Source organism: Haemaphysalis longicornis, unplaced genomic scaffold (assembly GCF_048455015.1).
Source record: "Haemaphysalis longicornis isolate Haplotype H1 unplaced genomic scaffold, Haemaphysalis longicornis Haplotype H1 scaffold_8, whole genome shotgun sequence".
NCBI lineage: Eukaryota > Metazoa > Arthropoda > Arachnida > Ixodida > Ixodidae > Haemaphysalis > Haemaphysalis longicornis.
Window position 1 is genome coordinate 46,289,266 of NW_027526445.1, and position 24,778 is coordinate 46,314,043.

Below are 24,778 nucleotides of genomic sequence, written 5' to 3' on the forward strand. Positions count from 1 at the left end.
CCCCTCCACGTTGGCTGAGGCGCTCGCCAGAGGCGAGCCGAGTGGAAGCCATGGTCGGCGCTTGGCTAAGCAGCCACCTGGGAGGCAGTCCTACGAATGCAGCCTCCAGCCCGTGTCCAGTCATGAGAGGTCGTCACTGCTGAACCCGTAAGCAGCGGAAGCCGCCGGCGGTGCGGCAAGCATGCGTACCGTCGGCGCGAGGCGAACCGCTGCGGGAAGTGACCACCTGGCAGCAGCCTGCAGCCCGGGCCCTGTTTTAAATCGGCCCAGCCTACTTCACTCGTGGGACCTGTGGACCGTGGGCCGCCCAACAGTGCATGCAGCCAGCCTTGTGTGCAGACCATCAAATTCAGGTCAATCGGCGGATTGTGGCGAACTATGTTATGATTGTGGCGAACTATGTGGTCGCAGTGCGGTGCAACGTGGACTTGCACGTTTTCACGTGGTGCAACGTGGACTTGCACGTGGACTTGCACGTGTACTTGCAACGTGGGTTGCACGTGTTCTGGATTGGAGTTTTGGACCTGCTCGAGAAGTGTTCAGGCAGCGAAACAAACAGTGAGGTCATCGTTAGCTGGGGTCTCGCGATGTCGAGGGGCTTCGGTTTAAGGGGGGAGGGATGTGGGAAATATGGAGGTCCGCCACCTTCCCTATCTCTCTCGGCTCGCCGCGGAGGCGAGAGGGAGAAATCCTTTTCTCTCCCTGCGGCCGCGGGTTTCCCCAACACCGTGTTGGTTTCCCCGCTTGGGGAGGATGATGGCGGGGGCGCTGCGGACTCCCTGACTGGGCCGGTTTCACCCGGAAGCTCGGGGCAGGCTGGGCCAGGGCCGACGACAGATGAAGGGCCCCCGTTGGATACCAGCCATTATCAGGAGCGGCTGTAGGCACGTGTTGGTACTTTTTGGCCTTCCTTTGTCCGCCCTCGTGCCTGTTTCTCCCGTCCTGACCAAGGTGGTCTTGGCGGTGGTAGAGCGACGCGCCCGACGTCTCTTATTGCAGTGCAATAAACGTCGGGGTTGGCGATTTTCGTGTCCAGTGTGTTTTTTGCTGTTTGTTGCCATTACAAGTTGGCGGTCTGTGGCGGCGCTCAGTGGAGCTAGCCTAGCGGCTGAGTCTCGAGGGTAGAGCTTGCAATATATGCGATAACCCTGGCGTCGTGAAGGATGTGGAAGTGCACGGAAGGGTAAGGTGTAGTGACCACCGTATGGTAAGATCTCGAAATCGGCTAGATTTGAGGAGGAACCGTAACAAGCGAGTACGAAAGAAGCCGAATAATGAGCGAAGAGTAAGACGTAAAATACAAGAATTCAGAGTCGCGCTGCAGATTCGATATTCAGCTCTTACCGAAAAAGCAGAGTTTACGACAAAGGAAGCCAGCGACACCCTACACGCATTATCACGGAGTGTTCAGTAGAAGTCGGGGGCATGATGGCTAAACAGGATACTGGTAAACTTTCCCAGGAGACTAAAGATCTAATTCGAAAATGGCAAACCATGACAATCTCCACCCCAGCTGAGAGAATAGAACTAGCGGAGCTTTCGGAGTTAAGCAATAAGCGTAAGACAGATGACATACGGAAGTATAGTGTGGCGAGGATCGAATACAATGTAAAGAACGGAGGTAGCCTGAAAGTAGCGAAGAGGCGTCTTGGCGAGGGGAAAATCAGATGTATGCACTAAAAAACAAGCAAGGCAATGTCATCACAAATAGGCAGAAAATAGTCACAGTAGCCGAGGTGTACAGTAGCCGGGGCATCCAGAATAATGCCTAACGAGAAAGTAGTTCAGAGGAGATAAACATCCCACCACTAACAACCGAAGACGTAAGGAAGGCACTGAAAGAAATAAAAGGGGCAAAGCACCTGGTGAGGATCAGATAACAGCAGACCTTTTGAACGATGGCGGAGAAATTGTACTTGAAAAAAATTACGCCCACCTCCCCTCGCGGGAACCCTGGTGTAATGCGACGCTGAGGGGGGCTCAAGCGCAACGGAGAGCAACCGTCGATCGAAAGGCCGCCGGAGAGCGGCATACCGGTTATATGCGCAGCGCGCCCGAAGGAGAGGAGACCGCGGAATGAGTGCCGCGGTTATGACGCAACACAATCCAACAGAATCCACTTTAATCCAATCCAATCCAATTCAATCCAATCTAGTCCAAGTCAAGCCAAGCCAAGCCAATCCAATCGAATCCAATCGAATCCAATCCAATGCCCCTCGCGAGAGAGTGTTCGCTATCGGAGAGGAGAGGGGGAGAGTGGCTGCGGACAACAACAACGGACGCACACAAGGACAGGGCCGCTGACAAGAGATGCTCTCAGCGTCGCATCTAAAACTGGCAAACCTGTATACCCAGTGCATATAATGACCGCAAGTGTACCGGAACCTTGGAAAAATGCGAACACCATCCTAATCTAGAAGAAAGGTGACATGAAGGACTTGAATAATTACAGGCCGATGAGCCTACTGTCAGTCGTCTGCAAGGTACTTACCAAGGTAATCGGTAACAGAATTTCTGCAACCTTAGATTTCAGTCAACCAAAAGATCAAGCAGGGTTCTGTAAAGGTTATGCAACAATGGACCATGTTCGCACGATCAATCAGGTAATAGAGAAGTGCGCTGAGTATACTGAACCACTTTATATAGCCTTCATAGATTATGAGAAAGCATTTGACTAGGTCGAAACCTCAGCATTCATTCAGGCATTACGGAACCAGGGGGTAGATGAGCATTATGTAAGAATACTAGAGAATATGTACAATGGGTTCACAGCTGCCATCATCCTCCATAAGGAGAGCAGTAAAATGCATATATAAGGAAGGCCGTCAGACAAGGAGACACAATCTCTCCAATGCTATTCACAGCATGTTTACAAGAAGTATTCAGAAAGTTGTATTGGGAACAGGTGGAAGTAAGGGTTAATATAGAATACCCCAGAAACCTCGATTTGCTGATTACATTGCCTTGCTAAGTAACTCGGGGGACGAATTGGAAGGCAATCTTTCCCCACTGGACAGACAGAGTAGAACCATGGGCGTGACAATAATTATGCAGAAAACCAAAATAATCATCAATAATCATCAATAACCTCGGCACAGCACAGCGGTTTGAGATAGGTGGCGAGGCAGTGGAAGTGGTAAGCGAATATATCTACTTAGGCCAAGTTGTGACCCTGGATCCCAACCATGAGGCAGAGATCATTAGAAGGATAAGAATGGGGTGGAGTGCTTACGGCAGACATTCTCAGATAATGAATGGCAGCCTACCATTGTCCCTCAAAAAGAAAGTGTATGACCGCTGCATCTTACCGGTACTCACCTACGGGGCACAAACTTGGAGGCTCACTAAGAGGGTTCAAATTTAATTGAGAACCACTCAGCGGGCAATGGAGAGGAAGATGATAGGTGTAACATTAGGGACAAGAATAAAGCGGATTGGGTCAGGGAACAAACTCGTGTTAAGGACATATTAGTAGAAATTAAGAATAACAAATTGACATGGGCAAGGCATGTAATGCGAAAGCAAGATTCAGGTCATTAAGGGTAACAGAATAGATCCCTAGAGAAGGCAAGCGTTGCAGGGGTCGGCAGAAAGTTAGATGGGCAGATCAGTTCAAGAAGTTTGCGGGGAAAAATTGGTCGCAGTTAGCTCAGGACCGGGGTAATTGGAGATTAATGGGAGAGGCCTTTGCTCTGCAGTGGGCGTAGATAGGCTGATGATGATGATGATGATGATGATGATGATGATGATGATGATGATGATGATGTATACTGCAGAGCAGAGGGAGCTTGGTCAAAGTGTCTCATAATATGTAGTTGAAAAGAAACACGATGTGCGTATGTTGAACAATTGCTGCTTTGATCCATCCAGGTGCTTCGAAACGCGTCGGGTGTACTTTGCCAGTGAGAAAGGGCTGAATTTTAAAATGAGACGTGGCGTATCTCTGGCCCAGGGTTGAAGGTAAAAACTGGTGCTCGCCGCATCAGGCGCAAGTGGGCCACACACAAAAACCGCTTCGTCAAGCCGGACCTCGGATACATGACTGCGCCAGGTTCACTTTGTTATAGTTCGAAGCTCTGCGTTAGCGACCATAGATTTGAATGCCCTTAAACTGAACATTTTATTCTTTTTTTTCAACCCCACACACACCGATGTACCAACCATCTCCAATAAAGTTGTGTAATGTTGTTCTTTTTTTTTATTTCTTTGTGTTGGTATAACTAACAGTTTACTGGTTGTATTGCCTTTTTATTCTCATTGGTGTCCCCTGCAAAACGGGAAACTTGATCTAGATCTTACGCTTGGTTTTTTTATTGGGCAGATTTGGGCTATTTTTGCATTTGTGGGCACTGTGGTGTCGTCATGAGAAAGTCGCTGTAAGTAAATGAACCTTTTTCGGGGGACGCGACACGTTAGTTAATGATGGGAAACGTATTAATATAACGTTACCAACGTAAAAGCAGTAAAAGCGAATTGTACATGCCACATCGTTAGCAGAAAACAAGTCCCTATTTCTCCGCTTACGCTTGAGTTACGAGTATTGGACGGCTCAAGTAACTTCGACACAACACGTACTACATCATTCCGCCATTTCAACAACCAAACAAGCACCAAATGGAGAGGGAAAACTACGCTTTCCGTATCGGCACAAACAAGAAAAAAAAACGTGTTCTGCGGTATACACGTGTAATCGAGACACGCGTACAGTGAGTGAAGGGAAAATGAAGGCAACAGCAGGATCCCTGTGCCATATTACGATGTTTCGAAGAAGCGTTTAGTCGCGGACGCGGAATATTTTCTAAGCCGGTCTCCGCGCTGCTCGCGGAGGATATATGTAGCAAATGAATGCTTATGCACGCTCGCCTTCGGACAAGACGTCTTTTTGTCGTTTGCTGATCCCCGAGTATAATTCTGCATAATCCATCGCACTTTCGTTTAATGTTCTAGAAATTAAGACACACTGGCTAGGAAATTGTGGGTATCAATATATGAGCTATGATATTGGCAACCGTAACTGGCGTGCTGTCAGGTATGAGTGCCCCGCTAGGTTGTGTGAGCGCACAAAACCTATCTACATTGTAGTGTATAGCCCTAGCATGAACATCTGAGAAAATGTTAGTTACGAAGACACTGTTGGAAAATGTCGCCGCTGTGTAACAGCAATAAGCTTCTTGCATACACCCGTTCAGCGACACTGGCCTGTGAAACACACCTGGCGCTTATGCAGGCTGAATGTATCTAAGATCGCGTGCGAAACATTTACACTCGTAAACAAACCCCATTTGCGAACATAGTGACCGCTTCACGTAAACATGGATTACCAGATCCCACAAAATGTAAATCTCAGTTGTGAACGTACGGCAAGAGCAGCATCGACAGTGAGGCGCGAGACGGGGACTCCCGCGGCTGCTTTCGAAACGGGCCGCTAGAGGGATTTCAGTGGCGCCACTGCAGGCAGCGCTCGAGGCGTATAGCTAGAGTGAACTCTAGCGTAGCGGTCGGGAGGAGACTGCGTGAGCGCCATATTTAAAGGGGCCCTAAACAGGGCCCCAAAGGTTGCGATTTTACGTGCGCAATTGATGGAATACTATCCAAAGAACGTAATGCCTCAAAATGGGTTTAAAACATTCAGTATTAGCCGAGTTATCGTTCATTAAAAAGGACCCACAATAATGCGTGGCGCAGTTTCTCTTTTACCGCGCCTCCAAAGCACTGTGGAAGCGGAAACGTCACCGACCAGGGGCAAGACCACCTAGCTAGACACAGGGTTGGTTCGAGAAGCCCGCAGCCATTGGCTCCGCTCGGCGGTACGTCACGCTTCTTTTTTAGCAGATGACGGCCAAGGTCCGCCTACTACATCCGCTACCGCTAAGCGGGGTCGGTCGGTGGCCGGCCCGCATCGAACGGCTCCTCGCGCCGGCTGTACCCGCGTCTACGGAAACGAGCGGAAACGAGCATTTTAAGGCCATGGATAGGGGGCTTCCGAACACAACATGCTCGCTTACGACAATAATTGAAGATTTCCAACGACGACTATCGCGGCTCGCTAGCGTTTCGGCATGCGGCGCTGTCGCGGTGAACTCGTCCAACCGAGGTCTGGAAAAAGGCTTAGCATCGCCGCAGTTATCGAGACACTGCTTTGCGAGGCTGTGGCGACGACGATTTCCCGCGCAATATTTCACTACCTTATCACCCCCTTTCACGTATTTGCAGACTGATTTTCAGCAACAGTCCCTCTCTGGCGGGTGCTGACAAGGTTTAGCTGGTGCGGTGTATGCCGTATTGTGCATACACAGCACAGTGGGCTGCTTGTCGACCGTGCAGGCAGATGCTTGCCGCGGTAGCGCGTGTAGCGGGCGTTTGTGCCCGCAGAGAGGCTCCGTGTTTTTCACCGTTATTCATACCTTTCAAACGACGTGCTATATCTACAAACTCAGCTAAGCTCGTGTAACGGATGGCGACGACCTACATTCGTCCGTGCCACCGGTGCATACGCCGTGCCGCCAGTGCGGGAGCGCTGCGCGCAACACCGTTTCCCGAAGAGCCGGGGAACGCTGATTGGCTACAGCATTTAACAGGGCCCACCAATAGTGCAGCCGTACTGTTGAGAGCTTCGTGCGTCACACCGGTGCGTGGCAAGCGGTCTGTCGCACGACAGAGCGCGGCAGTGTGGCGGCAAGGACGCGGTAGGTGAGCAAGGAAAGAAAGAAAGGATTTTTGTTGCGTGTTTGTGCGGCCCATGCTTTACGCGGAGGTGTAATATTTAGTATACATTGTCGTGAAGGGGTACTCTAGCGATTTCGCGATTGAAATGGCGACCTTCAAAAGCCTATTTAGGGCCCCTCTAAAGGGACACTGAAGTGAATTTATTAAGCTCCCGTTTTTACTTGCACTACGTAGACTGGCGCAAATTAACACACTTTTCATCGTTTATCCGGTTCAAAAGTCTGTAATTATTTGATAAAGCTCAAAAAAAGAAAAACTACTATGCACGTTCTGCGGCGGCCGCACCAACTAAACGCTGTGATGACCGAAGGAGGTGCACGGTGTTTGGACGAGGCCCACAATAAGCATTCAAAAAAGTTCCGGTATCGGTTCTGTAAAACAACATGCTTGACATCCGACGTTATCGGGTGGGCTTTCTCGATATCTCAAGAACCACCATACCACGCTTGTGTCACGTTGTCGGCTGTAAAATGTACCAGATAACCCTACCAGGACGGCTTGGCATTGTAGAAATCACTAGCCGAGGCCTACGCAGTGCATGAACGCCCTCCGCGTCACCGCAGACGCTCAAATGTCATGCGCTTTTGCCACATATTCGGAGCTTGCCTCACTCATGCCCGTATCGCAAAAAGCGTGTTCGCACCAGGCCAAGGGTCTGCTAATTCTGGCCTGCGCCCACTGCCCGCAAGCAGTCGGTGCTTATGGGAACAGCACGTGAACGAGAACTCACTAGCACGTCAGTGTCAGTGGGCGTGCGTTCTGCGAACTCGTTCGTGGAGCAGTGAAGGCTACGGCCCACAAATGGTGAACTCAGTATAGAAAACATCGGCCGAAAACAAAAATTCAACTTTCAAAAAAAAGAATGTACCGCCGTGAATTCGAACTTGCGACTTGCAAAATAATATACCTAGCGCCCCAGACCACTCGGCCACACGCCAACGCTGCCGGTGAGGGAAATATGAGGTATATAATATATACCCAGTTTAAACTATTATTTAGTTTTGGCGTTTCAAGCAGCCTAGGGGACTATTTGTTGTGTAGCACTCATGCAGTAAGCGTCCCCCAAATTTTCACAATATCTCACTTCTACCAATTGCATTGCTTAGGCGAAAAGCGTTCCCAGATGCGTAGTCGTGCTGCTGATATCTGCTGTGCTTGTTCACCCAGCGCAAAAAAGCGCTTGCTGCTCCCTAGTTTTACGCTGTACGGTAAACGTTTCAGTTGATTTTATTTCCTCAGGACCTACATTGGCTTCGCTGACTTCTCCCGCCTTCAAGTGGCCTTACAATTTCCTACTAGCGTAGCAGCAAGCGAAGCGTCGAATGTGCGCTTGTGCAGCGTTTGTGTGGAGCGATCTGGACTGGGAGCTTATTACAGTGCGCAAACTAACAAACTAAAGAAACGCACATTCTTCCATTCGCAAACGTGTCGTGGCTTACTTTCAACTGAGCGAACAAATTCCGACGACCCGTCGGCGGCCGGCGGACTAAACACTGCACCATAAACGCTGGGCCGACTGACTCTGTCGGAAGGTCGGTGAACCGTGCAGTAGCGCAGTCAAGTTAAGCCATCTCCTCCTGACGTAACACGAAAACGCCACAGAAAATGGGCGAGGATGCAGAGAGGAGGGCAGCATTTTCCGATTGATGTTTCTACAAAATAAATTCGCGTAAACGCCCTCAGAAAGGTCAAAACCTAGCTGGTAGACTCCGGACTACAATTTGTGCTAGTAGTCCCGCAATGTTTACAAATCACTTAATGCGTGAAATAAAGGTATACTGTCGAGCGAGAAGGCACTGTGAAATGAGTATGCGTACAATACAGTACAGGGCTAATTCCTTCCACGGGAAGGGGACAGCGTAATTGTAGCTTTTCCACAAGTTATCCATTTGCAGTTCAATTACAGCCATGCATGCAAAAGCGGCATGTGATGCAAATTACTGATCCCATGCACTGCTACCCCCTCACGTGACTTGGCGTCACACATGAAGCAGTATAAGTTCACTACCGAATACTGATCGTTGTATATATCACCACTGCAGTATTCATATGAAACACCCGAAATTCATAAGAGAATCCTTCTTCGTAAATGCACACTCACCTCGACATTACAGGAAAAGTACCTCTTGGCTGGACCGACGCAGCCATGAGTTCCGTCAGCCCTGGCAGATCAGAAGAGAGCAAAAAGAAAGCAATTCAGTGGAACTAATTTGTGCGAATGTGTGATGCCTTCAGCACTATTGCGCAGAAAAAGGGTGCACCGAAATGCCTACTGTCACCGAGAGAACGTGCCCCGAGGGTTTCGTTTTCTGGGTGACACTGAGTTAAAACCGGGTATGGTTTGCTCTTACAGAACCGGGGTGGGCAGCACCTAAATCTTGGAATAATGGGATTTCTTCACAACGATGATGTACAGCATGCTCGCATCACGCCAGGAACAAGCAACTCACACGCCATCGTCTACCACCTGCCGTCCTCTTTACGGCTGCATTGGCAACAAAGGCGAAGACTTATCGACGAGGCGAGATGTGCGGATCAGCGCAGCGCAACCGCCGCAGCAAATGTACGTGTGCCCGTTCTTTACCACGCCTACCGCAAGACGTCAAATTAAACACACGGCGTCCCAAGTCGGCCCACAAGCGACCCTACTATCCTCAGTGTATTGCATGCAGTCATGAGATGTATCACGCACACTCTATTCCCCCTTACGCCGCCATTCCTGGCATCCACGCGCATTCGAGGTCATTTACGCGCATGCGCTGACAATACCACAGAGACCGAGGTAACGACGGACGCCCTACTTCTGTCGGTTGCATGTGCTGGGAGTTTACTTACTGCTTTGGTTAGATATGCGTAGTACCGCCTCTGTACGCCTAAAGAGCCAGGAAAGAGGCTGGAAGGGGAAAAAGACGAGAGAGAGAGAGAGAGAGAGAGAGAAAGAGGAACTGGCGCCGACTTGTGTTTTTTTTTTTAATTACCTGCGCTTTTACCGCAACACCTGGAAGGGAAGATAAAAAGAGACAAGAGTGGCAGTTCAAACCGCCCTACGCCGACAGCTAGCGAGGAATGATGCGGGGGTCACAACACGACCGAAGAAGTGCGGGGACAAAGAGAATAAATTAAGGAAGGCTGAGAGGGAGATCAACAGAAGGGACGCCAGCCACAAGTCGACCCCTCTCTACCACTGCTTTTGTGACGTTGAGAAAGAGAGGGAAGAGGGGAAATGAGGAGCTTCGAGGGCAGAGGTCGAAAAGAATACTAATTTCTGTTACCGAACTTCTTCGCTCGAGAAGGGGAGAGAGGAAAAGGGAGACGACTGCGATAAGACAAAAATGCAATACAGATAAAAAAGAAGAAAATGGTGAAAACGTGAATTTTTTTGCGAAACAAGAAGACCGACAAACACGACGTGAGCTTGGAAGAAAACGGAGAAAGTAGAGGATGCCAGAGAAAAGGGAATGGAGAGCAGGAATAGAGCAACAAAATGACGTGGACACGCTGATAAGGTGAAAAGGAGAGCGTAGGTACACCTGATGCTGTGACCGTGATAGATATTCGCACTATGGGAGCGCATAGATATCCCGCAATTTTTTCTCTCCTTTTCTTTTCCCACTCTTGTGCGAAATCTCCTCCCCCCGAAGGTTTCAACGATGGGTAGCTCTACTTTCCCTTCGCGCAGGCTTCACCACATCAAGCAAATGAAACCAGAAGAGCGAAGAGGGCCGAAGTGTGGCGTAATGGAGATCGCTTGAAACAGCGCGGCGGGAGCCCCCCGCGTGTGCGCCGCGCGTGTCCCCCGTTGTGGTAAGCCAGTGCGCGCAAGATGGCGCAAGACGCCCCCTGTTCCCTCGCATCTTCCATCCCCACCCCAGTTCCCATTACCTTGCGGATGCGGTTGCAACGCCGGTGCATCGACAAGCGCGCGAAAAACAAAAGAATTAAGCCACCGTTTCGAAGGTTTGACCGATATTTGTGCGCTAGTTTGTTCGACACCCATTAAAACATCGGAGCGCCTGAGCTTACCAAGACAGCAGCTTGAAGAACTAAACGCGACACAAATGTACGCTCTTCCCGGAGCCTCTTCGAGGACGTATGAGTAGCTCTGAAGCGTTCAAATGCGAGGTAACCAAACAGCCTGGCAGATCTCGTAGAGGCCAGTGCTTTACCGCGGACCACCAGTGACACCGTGATCCCCATCCGCCGAACTTGAAGCGAGCGGTGTTGGCTTTTGGCACATGATCCAAAGTTACAGACTGTTTTTGTCTTTCAAACTTTGATAAGACCCGAAGTGTATCGAAGCTGTGTTGCGCAAATGGCTGCTTCCAGGACATTGTGGGAACCAGGGTTCTTACAGCGACCAAGCTCGACCATCGAGACTCGGTCGCAAGGCTACCTCTACTCAACGCCGCCACGGACCGCCAACTTGGCGTAGCGGCATCAAACAGCAAGGAACACACACAACACACGGAAATCGCGAACACCGACGTTTATTGCCCTGCAATAAGGGACGTCGAGCGCGTCGCTCCACTACCGCCAAGACCACCTTGGTCAGGACGGGAGAAACAAGCACGAGGGCAGACAAAGGAAGGCCAAAAGGAGCAACACGTACTTACGGCCGCTCCCGATGATGGCTGGTATCCAAAGGGGGCCCTTCCTCTGTCGTCGGCCCTGGTCCAACCCGCCCGGAGCTTCCGGGCAAAACCGTTTCAGTCAGGGAGTCGGCAGTGCCCCCCGCCGTCATCCTCCCGAAGCGGGGAAACGCGTGGCCGCAGGGAGAGAGGGACCTCCCCCGTCTCGCCTTTGCGGCAAGCCGAGAGAAATAGGGAAAAGGCGGACCACCGTAATTCACAGATCCCTCCCCCCTTAGACCGAAGCCCCTCGACATCGAGAGACTCCGGCCAACGATGACCTCACCATTTGTTTCGCTGCCTGGCCAACTTCTCGAGCAGGTCCAAGAAAGTCCAATCCAGAACATGCACAACTGCGCCAAAGTCCACATTGCACTGAACTGCCCCTACATAGTTCGCCACAATCACCACATGGTTCGCCACAATCCGCCGGTTGAACAGATTTCGTCAGTCTGCACACAAAGCTGGCTGCGTGCACTGTCGGCCGGCCCATGATCCGCAGGCCCTGCCGGTAAAGTAGGCTGGGCTGTTGAGGACCGGGCCCGGGCAGCAGGTTGCTCCCAGGCGGTCACTTCCCGCAGCGGTTCGCTCCGCGCCGATGGTGCGCTTGCTTGCCGCACCACTGGCGGCTTCCGCTGCTTACGGGTGAGCAGTGGCGACCTCTGATGACTGGAACCAGGTTGGAGGCCGCGTTCGTCGTGCTGCCTCCCACGTGGCTAGTTAGCCAAGCGCCAACGATGGCTTTCGCTCGGCGCACATCCGGCGAGCGCTTCCCCCAACGTGGACGAGGGGGCGCGATCAGCTGACCGCGGGGACCGCCCCGCCGCGCAGCGCTTGTGGCCTGAATGTCCATCGAGACGAAAGATCCAACGAGCCGAAAGGTCCAATTCGTCACGTGACCAGCGAGCCTGAATGTCGAACGAGATGAAAGGTCCAATCGAGCCTGAATGTCCAACGAGACGAAAGGTCCAACGAGACGAAAGGTCCAATCGAGCCTGAATGTCCAACGAGACAAAATATCCACCGAGTCTGGAGGTTCAATCGAGCCTGAATGTCCATCGAGAACAAAGATCCGCCGGGACGAAAGGTCCAACAATGAGATAAGTTTAGTGCGCTCATTCGGATAAAGCGGACAGCGATGGGTTTGAATCAGTTGTGTAAAATTTAACCCCATCAAATTTAACTGACCGTTTTGACAATTTTGTTATTTTTATTCATGTAGGACTCAGTTTTGCGTCGATGTAACCTGTTGCACGTGAGCGTATCGAAGATTGATTGATTGATTGATTGATTGATTGATTGATTGATTGATTGATTGACTGATTTATTTATTTATTTATTTATTTATTTATTTATTGACTATTGGGTTAATGCGCCGACGCTACAGAGGCGATGAGGCGCGCCGTAGTGGAGGGCTCCGGATTAATTTTGACCACCATCTGAGAAACGGCTGCCGCGGCCATAAATCGAACCCGCGACGTCGGGCTTACCAGCACAAACGCGAGCGTATTTTCCCGGAATGTTCAGTGATCAATTTCAGCAATATCGTCTGTAAATAAAACGAACAATAAAATTTCGTTTTGAGTACTGCTATTCGTCATGGTCTAATCAGTTGGGTTCCTCACACACAGAGGGGTAGCCTCACTAAATACACGTGAATGTTGTCGTCAGATAATCATATTTCGATAATTACCCGTAGGCTAGAAAAACAAACTTCCTGCGCTTGCCATTTTTCTTGAAATCAACGCATGATCCATCCTATTGAGTTGGCTGGTGCACTAAAAAACTTGATTCAAGTTAAGCTTGACTGGATTTAACGTGCAGACAAAAGCAGCTCAAGAGACAGCGGAATGCATAATTGAATGGGTGCAGCATCGGCCGCCAGCCCTGTAACTTTTTCGCTCCGTAGCTTCAAGCAGAACTATGCATTGTTTTACAGTTGTAGTGTATTACATGGGCGGAAGGCGAAAAGTGATCCGAGGATGACAAACATGTTCGAATTGTTATCATTCAGTTGAAACTGGAAATTTCCGAGTAAAAGATAGTGAGGCTTTTCGGACAGCCGTGGGAGGAGGGGAGGGGCAACGGACCAATTTATGACGCCTAATTGATTTGAACGTGCTCAATACTTCAGGTAGTACATATACGTTTTCGCTTATGGCACTTTATCATCCTGTTACCTTGTTTTTACTTGATGGGAAAAGCGACTGTCATTGCCAGGAACCAAGCCGAAACTTCGTGCTCACTAGTGCAGTACTTTATTCATGCACTGAGCTGCCATATTCTAGACATAAAATGGTTTAAAATGAGATTGTTATATAAATGCATTTATAATATCAAGGTTTGCAAAGCCAGCAATACCGTTACACTATTCTGAGCTCCGCGCCGAATCGTCACACTAATGCGTGACTTTCTCCCTTTTTCGCCAATCATTGAGGTGCTTGGGGATAGTTGAACCCACGAAGAGTTCTGTGAACATTGCACACGACATCGAGTTGGTGTCGTGTGCAAATCGAGTTGGGATTTTAAGAATATTACACACCCTGGTGATAAGTAGCAAGCAACCGCTTTTAAATGCGAATGCATTTCTTAGTCGGGGGTTGTCGTGCTCCGTCGGCGTGCGCCTGCATTCCTCCAGCGCGAGCGCACGTGAGCGCGCGCCTCGTAGTTCTGCCTTCGTTGTCGTCGTCGTCGCGAATGCATTTCTTAGTCGGGGGTTGTCGTGCTCCGTCGGCGTGCGCCCGCAGGTGTTATCTCTCCGCGCTCCTCCTCGCCCCTAGCAACAGCTGTGGCGCGCCTAGCAACCGGAGCAGGTGGTAGCTCGGGCGGCAGTAGCGGAGGGCAAGGGGAGAGGAGGAGCGCGCTCGGGCGTGTGATGGCGCTCGCATCGCGGAGCTCGGGCGGAGTAGCGGAAAGTGAGTGGAGAGGAGGAGCGCGCTCGGGCGTGTGAGGGCGCTCGCATCGCGGAGCTCGGCGGGAGAGAGAGCTCGCGCGCGGGGCGGGCGTGTTGCACGGGTCTCTCTCTCCTCTCCGCGTACCCTCTATCCGCTCGCTGCGCTCGGAAAATGTATATAAATGCAGTGGAGCGCACGCCTCTCTCCGTTACTGCTTGCCGAAGCGCACTCATCGGTGCACCCAATGCATTCGCATTTCCGCACGATCCCCTTGGGGGAGGTGGGGGGAGTTTTTTTTTGTATTTGTCTAACTTGTGATTGGTCAAAGTTGGCACAGGACCGTAATAATTGGAGAATAATGGGAGAGGCCTTTGCCCTGCAGTGGGCGTAGATAGGCTGATGATGATGATTATGCTGATGATGATGATGAGATCGTGATTGTGTTTGCATTGCATAGACAGGCGGAGATAAACATGGTTTACTTCGTTTTTGCAGTCGCTAATACCGTATTTATATTTTTCAAGTCCGAAAGAAGAAAAAATACCCTGCGAGGCCCGCGGCAGCCACAGCAACTGCAGCAGTGACAGGAAATAAAGCAAACCCATCTTGCGATGTAATGGACGACGGCCAAGATTTTAGAGTTCATGCATGCGCACCTGCGCTTGCGTAAAGAATGTTTTTTTAGGAAATACTTTAGTGCAATTCGCAACAAGATGTCTCGGGATAAAGTTATTGTGGTTTATTTTTGGAGAGTTAGAACTAGTTTCGGTTTTGGTTTCATCGTGAAACGCGCCCATATTTTCTAAGGATATCTGTGATCGTGCATTATACATACTTCAGCAGTCACCATGACCCCCTAGTCGCATGTTTTTGACTTCAGCGACGGACCAGATAAACCGGGTGAAATAAAGAAATTCGGGGTAAATGTGGACTCGAGCAGCGCAGGACACGAGCGGTTGGAGGTCAGTGGGAGAGGCCTTTGTCCTGCAGTGGTTCTGAGTACGTTTATGATTATGGTGATGATGACCGTTTCTAGCGAGCAAGTATTGTTTCATATAATTGACGTACAACGCTTTCCCGTAAGCTGCATATGCCTCTGCGACGGGTACACCTGTATAAAATCTAAAACAAATAAAAAGCGATGTGATATACGTAATAAGAAACTCAAACCAACTGAAATTTCTTATCGTAAATCGTAAAACCATTTCTCAGGGTGAAACACCAGACCTGTCTTCAGCACGACCACACATTTCCGTTGGATAATCGTGCCAGAACAAGCGTAGTAGCTGCTCATCAGATAATTGCGGGGGCTAGGGCAAAGCCTACTGCACAAACGTTATTCAATCAATGCTCAGCTTAGCAGCTCAAAGTATTGCAACCCAACCAGTAAACAGCAATGTCCGATGCAATGTAGGAAGCACCTGTCCTGTCCTCCTTGTGTTCGCCTATTTTTACGGCTAAAAACATGTCGCAAATGTCCGATATGACGGAGGTGGGCCTCAACATATGTACTTGTTATTTGTAAGCCTCGTTGCATATTACCGCAGCGTAATTTGATGAAGCACGAAGCGTTGGCATGAACTGTGCGGGTTCAAATCTAGGGGTAGAGGCCTTTGTTATTGGCCGAATGTGTTTAATTGGCCGATTCGCCGACGACGTGGCGGATAGTACGGAGAAAAGGCGTGTAGGTGAGATCCGTAGCTGCGGGAGAGACGCCCCGCACTTCACCATCTCCGATGAAGTGGAGCACCGGAGTTCAGCCACTGCGTCCACCTCGGCTCGGCCTTACTGCATGAAACGATACCTGTTAGCTTGAAGCAGCGCAAGAAGGTTTATGCGGCCCGTTTCAGCGGTCGATAACATGTGAATAGCTGATCGTGTAGATTTCTGAAGTATGACCAATGCTCGATTACAGATAACGTCAGAAACCATATACGTATCGCACGGTGGAACCTAAACCGAAACTGTCTCGAACTCACATCAAATGTACCACAAAAGTACATTCTTACAATTTCACTTCATGCGAATAGCACTGATGTTTTTCCCAAGGAAAAAATAGGACTGACAAAAGCGCAAATGCGTATGCATAAAATTTAGTACGCTAAACAGCGTCCAATCGTATTTCAAGACAAGTTAGCCTCACTATCTCACCTGCCCTTCAGGAGAGGAATTAACCAACCTTCTGGGCGGGTGAGGAGCATCGCTAGGCGGATGTGACGTCACGTTTGCTCGCAGCGTTCCCGCGCGGTATGTTTACATTTTTCCGAGTGCTGCCTACACGGCATACGTGCCGTAGCGATTCAAGTAGTCGCGTTCGACTTATGCGGTCGACGCAAGAATTCATAAACTGGCGATGGTTGTCGCCCTGTCAGTCGTCGTTCAACAGCTCCAGCGTCTTCTCGCACTACAGCTTTGCAGTTATCTGTGGGCGTTCAACTGTCCACCATCGGCCGACCAGGTGAGTGTTTTTTGGCGGGTTTGCAATCAGTTCGCATATCTCCTACTGCAAAGCTTGCTTTCTGCTCGCGGCAGTTATATTAGCGACGTTTACAAAATTCTTAACGGCGCGTTCTCCCCGTCTTGCATTATTGTCGCTGTTTATGCTGCTCGTTCACGTCTGTCGGCGATCGCGAGCTGTTGACGGTTTGTTGCACGGCGCGGAAACTCGCTCGCATTGCAAACCCGTCTCGTCCATGACGTTTCATTGTCTCTTTAATGTGGCGTCATTAACATCACTTGTTTTCCTCGACGCTTTTTCTAGAAAACGTGCCTTGTGCTAACCGATCTTAATATTGTAACGAAAATGAACTTGCAGTACGATCTGTTGGTGAAGTTAGGAGCGTGACAGGTCCCTGTTGGCAAGGTTTTCGTGTGTGCGTGTGGTTCGTGAGGGCGTTGTAACACGCTACTTTAGCCTGTTGCACTCGTTGCTGCATCCAGCACTTTTGCTGTCAGGAGTGCCTGCCAAGGAATGCTTACGTCGTTATGTGTTTTCATCTCATCAATCGGCGTTCAATAACCGATGGAAATTCAGCGGGAACGACCCGGATAACGCAGGGCGGGCAAGAGCACTGCTTGTGTGGTCTTCGCTTTCGTTTGCCCTTTTTTTAATCATCCTAGATTGTTTATTTACTGCTGCCTCAGCGGTGCTTCATTCCTCATGTTCCATTTATTTCTCTTGCAGCATCTCCTGACTGCAGTCACAGTGCCCCTAGCCTGCCTGCAGCACTCATCCTGCCATTCTAGTGGGAACTGCCATTCTAGTGCAGGCCACTTGTCACAACCAAACGGGTTCCCGACTTTTCCTGGCTTCTATTTGATGGTATACTTTAGATCCACCAGTGCGTTCTCACTCCGTGTACATTTCAAGCGAGGGTTTACAGTAACACGATAGTTGATAGCCATGAAGACAGCAGCGTGTGTACTAAAAATCAAGTTTAGTTATTTATGCCAATGTCAAAAAACCAACCTGGTCTATGCATCCATTCCAGCTTGACATTTTCAAATACAAGTTTTTCAGTAGCTAGTGAAACAATGAAGAGGTAGGGATAGCTCATGCACTGCTTAATTACTACCTTCATTTTTTTACTGTTGAAACTTTATGGATGATGCTATATGTACCACCTAGTGAAGTCCCACCAGAAATTGTTATATGCATTACCGATATAGCACAATCTATGAGGTGGGCTGGCGTGACCTTCGTGCAAACAGCACCGTACGTGGTTTCCGTCACGACAAAGTTTGCACTGTAGTCTTGGGCGTGTAATGGGTTATGGCTGACCGCAGGGCCGTTTACTGTGCTTTCCAGCTTCCAGTGGAGGCAGGAACATAAATTACGTCGTCGGCCAGGGCACAGTACATGGTGTTAGTCAACACCATAGATATACCGTGCCTCGGATGGCCGCGTCATATATATATATATTTTTTTTTTATTTTACTTTTGAGTTTTGTGTAAGCAAGGATGTATCTAGTGCCCCTATGCTGTCTATCCTTGGTTTTTGTAAACACTAAGTAATATCGCACGGTAGCTTTATTCATCGTAATGAGATTTCTCAGGTGCCAGATTGCTCAGATCTCACATGGTTTCCTATGGCTGCAGGGATGTACAATGTCTTGGGTTCGATTCTTGGCTGCCGGGGCTGCATTGAATTTATAAAGCCAAAAAAAATAACCTTCTGTACACAATGTCTTGGTTTACGCTAAAGATCCTTGAGTGAGAGGTCTACCACACTGCCCTGTGCCTCATAGTGCGAAGTGACCTCAGTTTACTCGATTATGATGCAATTACTTAATGCCTTCTCATCTAAACTCTTGAGTGCAAACGGGAGAAGGTGCACCTACCTCGCCTTGAGCTGTTAGACTAAGTTGCCTTTTTCTCATGACATCTAAGCTGTGTGAGAAAGCCATACAGGGCTAAGAATGTTGTAAGAAATGCCTCTTACGTGAGGCAGCTCATACATAATGTTTAAAAAAAGCGTGTCACATTATTTTGCCGTAAGCTCTTTAAACGTTTTACACCCCTCCTACCGCCCTGCTTTTATTGTTAATAAAGGCACTTTGCATATGTAGACACAGGAAAATGAAGCAGAAAGACATAGATATTTTTTTCAGCTGCACAGTGTCGCAGGCTATGCACCTGACGCAATGCTGTTTGTTCATCACGGTTTGCACTGTGCTTTGAAACAGTTTGTTACCAAGGTCCAAAGATTCACTTGGCTATTTCATGTCAGGAATGATACAAAGGGATCATCTGTGGAAGCAATGCCCATCTTATTCTTGTCCTTTTGTAATTTATGAGAGCTGCTGCAGCCAAGCATTCTATGGTATATTTATGAACTAGAAAATACATGGAAAAGGCAGTCTCTAAGCTGGAGGGAAACTATCGAGTAGCATATGCATTTAGTTTAAATAGTGGCGTGTTGCCCAACTGCTGGGCAACCGCATTAAGTTTATGCCGTGCTTGTCATTTGCTCAAGTATGTGAACTAGTCTTAGGCATTTACGTGTTGATAAAAGAATTCCGTGCTATCTTCATTCATTCACTGCAACTCGTTTGTGCTCATGGGGAGCATTCGGAATATGACCTTAGCATGATAAAAATCAGAATACGCTTTACTCAGTTGGACTCAATTATACCTGATCAGGACACGTCTACTCCTGAATGCTTAGATACCTGATCACATAAAAATTGGCCAACTTAACAAGCTGCAGGAAAAGAAGCAGCCCCATTCCTTCACCATAAAATAAAAAGAAAAGAAGAAACTATTTTACATTTGCAAAAGGTCCAGGCGAGGCTGTTGTTTCTTACGCTTTCAAGAATACATTATTACTGTTGTTGTTTTACAATATAAAGTGAATTTTCCTTACACTACTTAATCGACTTCAGTTGTTTTCCTTTCTGGGTGACCTATGAGACCAAAGGTGCAATGTAATTAACAGTATGGTCATGTTGGTTGTAAACATGATAGAAAAGGAGCACAAAAATATGCATGGCAAAACTCAGGACTTTTGTTGTGTTGTTTTTCATTTATAGTTAATTTTGTTTTGTCCTATGGCACAATGCAATTCTCGAAACCAGCTTTCCTCAGAAACCTATTGAGCACAATTTTTCATACTAGGCAACATTACATGCAATGGCTGCACAGCACTTTCTGCCTGAATATAAATGTGGCTAAAAAATGTCTTAGTTATTTTGAAGCAGGCAGTTTTCATTGCCAGTCAGACAAAATGGGGCCAGATGCCATCTGTGCAAAACCGCATGTGACCGCACCATGGGAGGAGGAGGACAAACATTTTATTGAGCCTTTAGAGGCCCCTTAGGGGACGTGGTGACCGGCATACCGGTGTCCGCAGCAGCCCTCACCGTCACCACCCGCTGGGTAGACAGGTCGAAGCTGCCCAGTGCCTCAGCCCAGTGCCCACCGTCTGCTAAGAGAGGATAGGGGTTGTGGGGACAGTTCCAAAGAAGATGGTCCAGTGTTTCCACTGCTCCACAGGCCGTGCAGTTGGTGGAGGGGTATACGGAAGGATAAATACGGTGCAGGTGGTAGCGACATGGTAGGGTATGGGTTTGCACCAGTCGCCTTAGCCGTTCTTCCCTGTTGGATAAATCCGGGTGTGCGGGGAGGAGCTGGCGGCGTGAGAGGCGGTAATGTGCCGTAATGTCTTGGAAGGTCAAGAGACTGTCCCAAGCTGATAGGGCTCCGTGAAAGGGTTCGAGGCTAGGGCCTGCTTGGACGGTATGCTCTCGAGCGGCCCTATGTGCTGCCTCATTTCCCCCCACGCCCGTCTGGGCAAGAGTCCAGATCAGCTCTATAGGTACGGTAGGAGGATTTTTGAAGAGAATTCCGAGCGCCAGGGGCGAGATCATGCCTCTGGTGTAATTTCGAATGGCCGTTTTCGAATCCGAGATGATAGTGGTAGAGGGCGGCCTATTTGTAAGGGATAGGGCGATTGCCGCCTCTTCCGCCTCAGCAGGTCGGATGGTGCGGACTCTTAGGGAGTTAGAGGAGGAGTGTTGGGATGGTCGATTAGTGCGACAGCGTATGCGTCCTGCCGTCGGTAGCAAGCTGCGTCCACGTAAACCGTAGTGGGGTGGACGGGGTATTTCTCTGTAAGTGCTTGTGCTCGTAGTTCCCTAGGCTGCTTGTTGAAAACAGGGTGATATTGCGCGGTAAAGGGTGGATAGTGAGGGAGCCATGAATGTCGGCTGGTACCGGGAGCCTGTCATCACAGAGGATAGGGGCTTTAAGGTTAAGAGTAACAAGGAGAGTGTGACCGGTGGGGGTGGATGAGAGCCTATTTAGCTGACCGATAAGGTGGGCTTCAATGAGTTCCTCCGCAGTATTGTAAATGCCGAGTTTCTCGAGTCTGGCAGTGGTAGTGCTCTGAGGGATTTGTAGCACCGTTTTTTAGGTCTTTCGAATGAGGCAGTTGACTTTAGAGAGTTCGGTACGCGAGGGCAAGAGATACGGGAGGGAGTAAGTGAGAAGGCAGAGCCCAAATGCCTGTATCAGCCAGATACGCTCCGTTTCTTTGAGCCCCTTGTTGCGGGCAGCAATCCTGCGGATGAGGGCGATAGTCTGGTTCACCTGAGAATTCAGCTGTGCTAGGTACTTAATGTTTGCGAAATTGCGCGGTATGCAGAGCCCAAGTATTTTCAGGACTTCCACTTGGCGAACATCCCTACCATCAATGCGGACCTCAATGGTGGGTGTCTGGGCCGGGTTGCCGGTTGATTTGGCGGGGTGGATTAAAAGCTCAGATTTTTCAGGTGAGCATCCAAGCCCAACTTGTGCGGCGGCGGTAACTAAGTCAGCTCCCTGTTAGAGAACCTCCTCGATTTGAAAGTCGCTGCCTCTGGTGGTCCACAGCGTAATATTATCGGCGTATATGCTGTGGAGTAAGCGAGGGATCGCGGCGAGCTTACTGGGAAGGTGGATTAGGGCAATGTTAAATAGGAGTGGGGATAATACTGCACCTTGAGGCGTGCCAATGGTTGGGAAATGGATAGTGTCGGATTGTAGGTCACCGAGCTGAATAACAGCCGTGCGGTTCGAAAGGAAGTTACGGATATAGTTGTATGTGCGGCGACACGGAGTGAAAGTGGCAACGTTACACAAAATAGCCTGGTGTGATACGCGATCAAAGCTTTCTAAAGATCAAGTGCCAAAATGGCTCAATTATCTACCTTTGAAGGGGCAGCGATAATTCCGTGTTTTAATTGCAGGAGTACATCTTCGGTTTCCGCACCATGGGAAGTGTTGTCCAGTTTTTTGCAAATCGCTTGTTAGCCCTACGGGAACCGCAGCACGTGTAGTGACTGCCATAATCTTTGTCTCAGCCTTATAAATTGACGTGAACCTTTTTCCTCCTTACTTAAAACAGATTTCCTTTTTTGTTGTTTGATCCTGTTTACAGCAAGCCCTTTTTTGTAGAGAAAAGGAACTGCCACCTGAAGAAAACCACCTCTGCTTCAAAAATGCACTGATCAAGATTAGTATCATACTACAATGAGAACATATAAATGTTAAAATGTAAAAAATTAGCCATATACACAAATAACTAATGAAGTGTGCCGCTGCACAAATTGGTTTTCAATACATAAACAAAGGAGTGCTTCAAAGAGAAAGGACAAGAAAAAGGGCAGGGGTGTTTTCTGGTCTGCTTCACTACAACCTAAAATGATGCTTTGGCTCTCGGTAAGATTAAGTACACTGTTTATATGGTACTAGGAAGTGTCCAAGCAGCATTTCTGACTCGCCCCGTCTTTCTACGAGCATTACTGACAGTTTCTCTCTTGTTGATCGAAGAAAGGAGTGAAATGCGCTGAAAGCATCAAATCTGCATTCGCACCGTTCAGTTGCATGGTCTGGCTCATTAACAAGGAACCACACGACAAACAGACGTGCTCACACGTCAGCTCAGAGTTGCGTATCGAGAAATTCTGGGCGAGCTAGAGAAGCTTGCCAGGTCTTGCACTTAAACATCAGTAAAGCATGCATTATGCGACAAACCAACGACGACAGAAATAGCTACCTTCATACTGGGCAAGTGTTCGAACCACTGTGGCGTGTTAACGCCGCGATCAGAAAGTTGCCACGCCAGTTTGACAGCCCTGGCGCGAATCGTGTGTGTCAGTCCGGCGCACAATTGAAGACTTCCGCGTTATTACTGTGATTTGTGGCAGCCAGATTGGTGGGATCGACCCATGGATGATCGGTCAGAAGCAGTGACAAGCAGCCATTTTGACCCTCCGAACACTTGAAAGTACGTGTAAACATATAAAAAAGTGTTGCTGACTGCAGCTAGATAATGCTATATCGGTGGTGGGTATAGCACTTCATAGGTTGTATTCACTGGTGTGGCCCACAAGTGGGCGACCCTGTGTGTGCGCCGCCATGTATGTGCCGCAGCGTCTGTGATACGTCGGACTCCATGAGATTGCGGTAATGGACCTTTTTCTATTAGCAATCTGCACATGCGCGGGCTGGTAATCCGCCATTCTGGACAGTCGTCTCGGGTAAAACAAACAAAAGGGTGCCCCCTCCACTTGTTGCTGGGGTAGCAGCTATGCTTTCTAGTGATGCACGTTTTTATTTCTTCTTTTTAGACAGCATGTGGTGAGTTGTGCGTGCACACAAAGGATTTCAAAGGAAAGGGGTGAAGACTTGAGGTTGACCACGGTACGAGCACATGGCTACCAGCAAGGGGGTGAGCGGTGCAAGCATGGCACAACTCGGGAGATGGCATCACGTGCACTGGCTTCATTTAATATAAATATAGAATATAACTATAAATTGGCGTGTCACTGTTGGCGTGTCATTGGCGTATCAGCTGAATCACTGTTTCAGAGGAGGCTGGAACAACTGCGCTATTGGCTCCGCTTGTTCCCAGGCTTGGGTTGCGACATCAGTGTCCTGACAGCACCACACCTAGCTTGCTCACCCCAGAGCTTGCAGTCTCCTCCTGATGCATTTTTCTTGCTCTTTGCTCCGCCTCCTTTCCATCTTGAGGTTCGTGCTTAAATACTTTCATCATGTCTTTGCAGCACCTGCTGACTGGGCTCTAGCCTGTGCCTGCTGGTGAAGAGAAGTTTGCTGTGAGACGAGGGTCTTGACGAGCACGTAACTCCTGTTGTTGAAGTGAAGCTTTCAGGACCTCACTGATTGCATTCAATGTGGCTACATAATGCACTGCAGGAAAGCTAACTTTACACAGTGATTTTCACAAAGCGATGAGGATGATAAGCAAAAGCACATGCACCTCAAGAAAAAACGCTTTCCATGGTCATAATGGAACCAGTGTCCCTTCCATTGTGAAACCATTGTCTGTCAGACTGCGCCCTTCTGATACGGTCGAAGCAGTTTAGATTTTCGACTTTGACTCAAGTCGCAAGAGAGAGAGCGAGAATAAACTTTAATTAAATGCGCAAAATGCTTCAGAGAGGTGTCCTCATTCCAGGATGCCTTGAGCTCAAGCCGCGTTGACAGTCCTTTTGATCAGGCGCAGCTGACCTTCGAGGCCGGAGCTGGCCAGAAAGCTTCGAGTTAGAAAGGAACATCAGTTCTTGATCAAAAACTTTATTTTTACAGTTATGATGATAAGAATCGGGGGATGCATGTGGTTTTTCATAGAAACTGTAGATATGAAATTTGTTTCTGTGTAATACGACTCTATTCACATTTATTTGGATTTTTATGTTTGATTTTACGACAGCCTTTATAAAAAAACTGCTGGAGGGGCGCAGCTGAATAAAGTACCAGTTAACTGTGCACAAGTCAAGGAGTGCAATAATACTAGCATTATCATTCTATCTGGTCTGTAGCAGAAGTTACAGCCATGTGAAGTTTGGGCCTAGAAAATGGGAACCAGGAAAACTGGTGTTGCCGTCCAGGCCCAAACTTCAAACAGCTGTCACTTCTGCTACAGACCATATATAATGATAATGTTAGTCTTATGGCAGTCTGTCCTTGATTTGTGCACAGTTCACCGGTACCTTGTTCAGCTGCATCCCTCAAGCAGTTTGTTT

The 24,778-nt window shown here is 48.8% G+C and overlaps 2 protein-coding genes across 3 annotated transcripts in view; one reads left to right on the forward strand and one right to left on the reverse strand.

Annotated features, from left to right (window-relative positions):
• The window catches only part of LOC144148277 (uncharacterized), a 288,013-nt gene that overhangs the window by 205,921 nt on the left and 57,314 nt on the right, over window positions 1–24,778 (reverse strand). Inside the window, exon 4 of the mRNA XM_077679836.1 lies at window positions 8,828–8,888. Coding sequence (XP_077535962.1) covers window positions 8,828–8,888 — 61 coding nt within the window. The remainder of the gene's footprint in view (window positions 1–8,827; window positions 8,889–24,778) is intronic.
• LOC144150128 (uncharacterized) lies at window positions 16,426–24,768 on the forward strand. 2 transcript variants are annotated; one of them, XM_077681956.1, is made up of 4 exons: window positions 16,427–16,706; window positions 17,433–17,570; window positions 23,364–23,460; window positions 23,798–24,768. In XM_077681956.1, exons 1-4 carry the CDS (start codon window positions 16,602–16,604, stop codon window positions 23,833–23,835), a joined length of 378 nt encoding a protein of 125 aa, XP_077538082.1. In that variant the 5' UTR covers window positions 16,427–16,601; the 3' UTR covers window positions 23,836–24,768. The 2 variants fall into 2 exon arrangements, with proteins under 2 accessions (XP_077538084.1, XP_077538082.1); XM_077681958.1 differs by lacking the exon at window positions 23,364–23,460 and having other exon boundaries at window positions 16,426–16,706.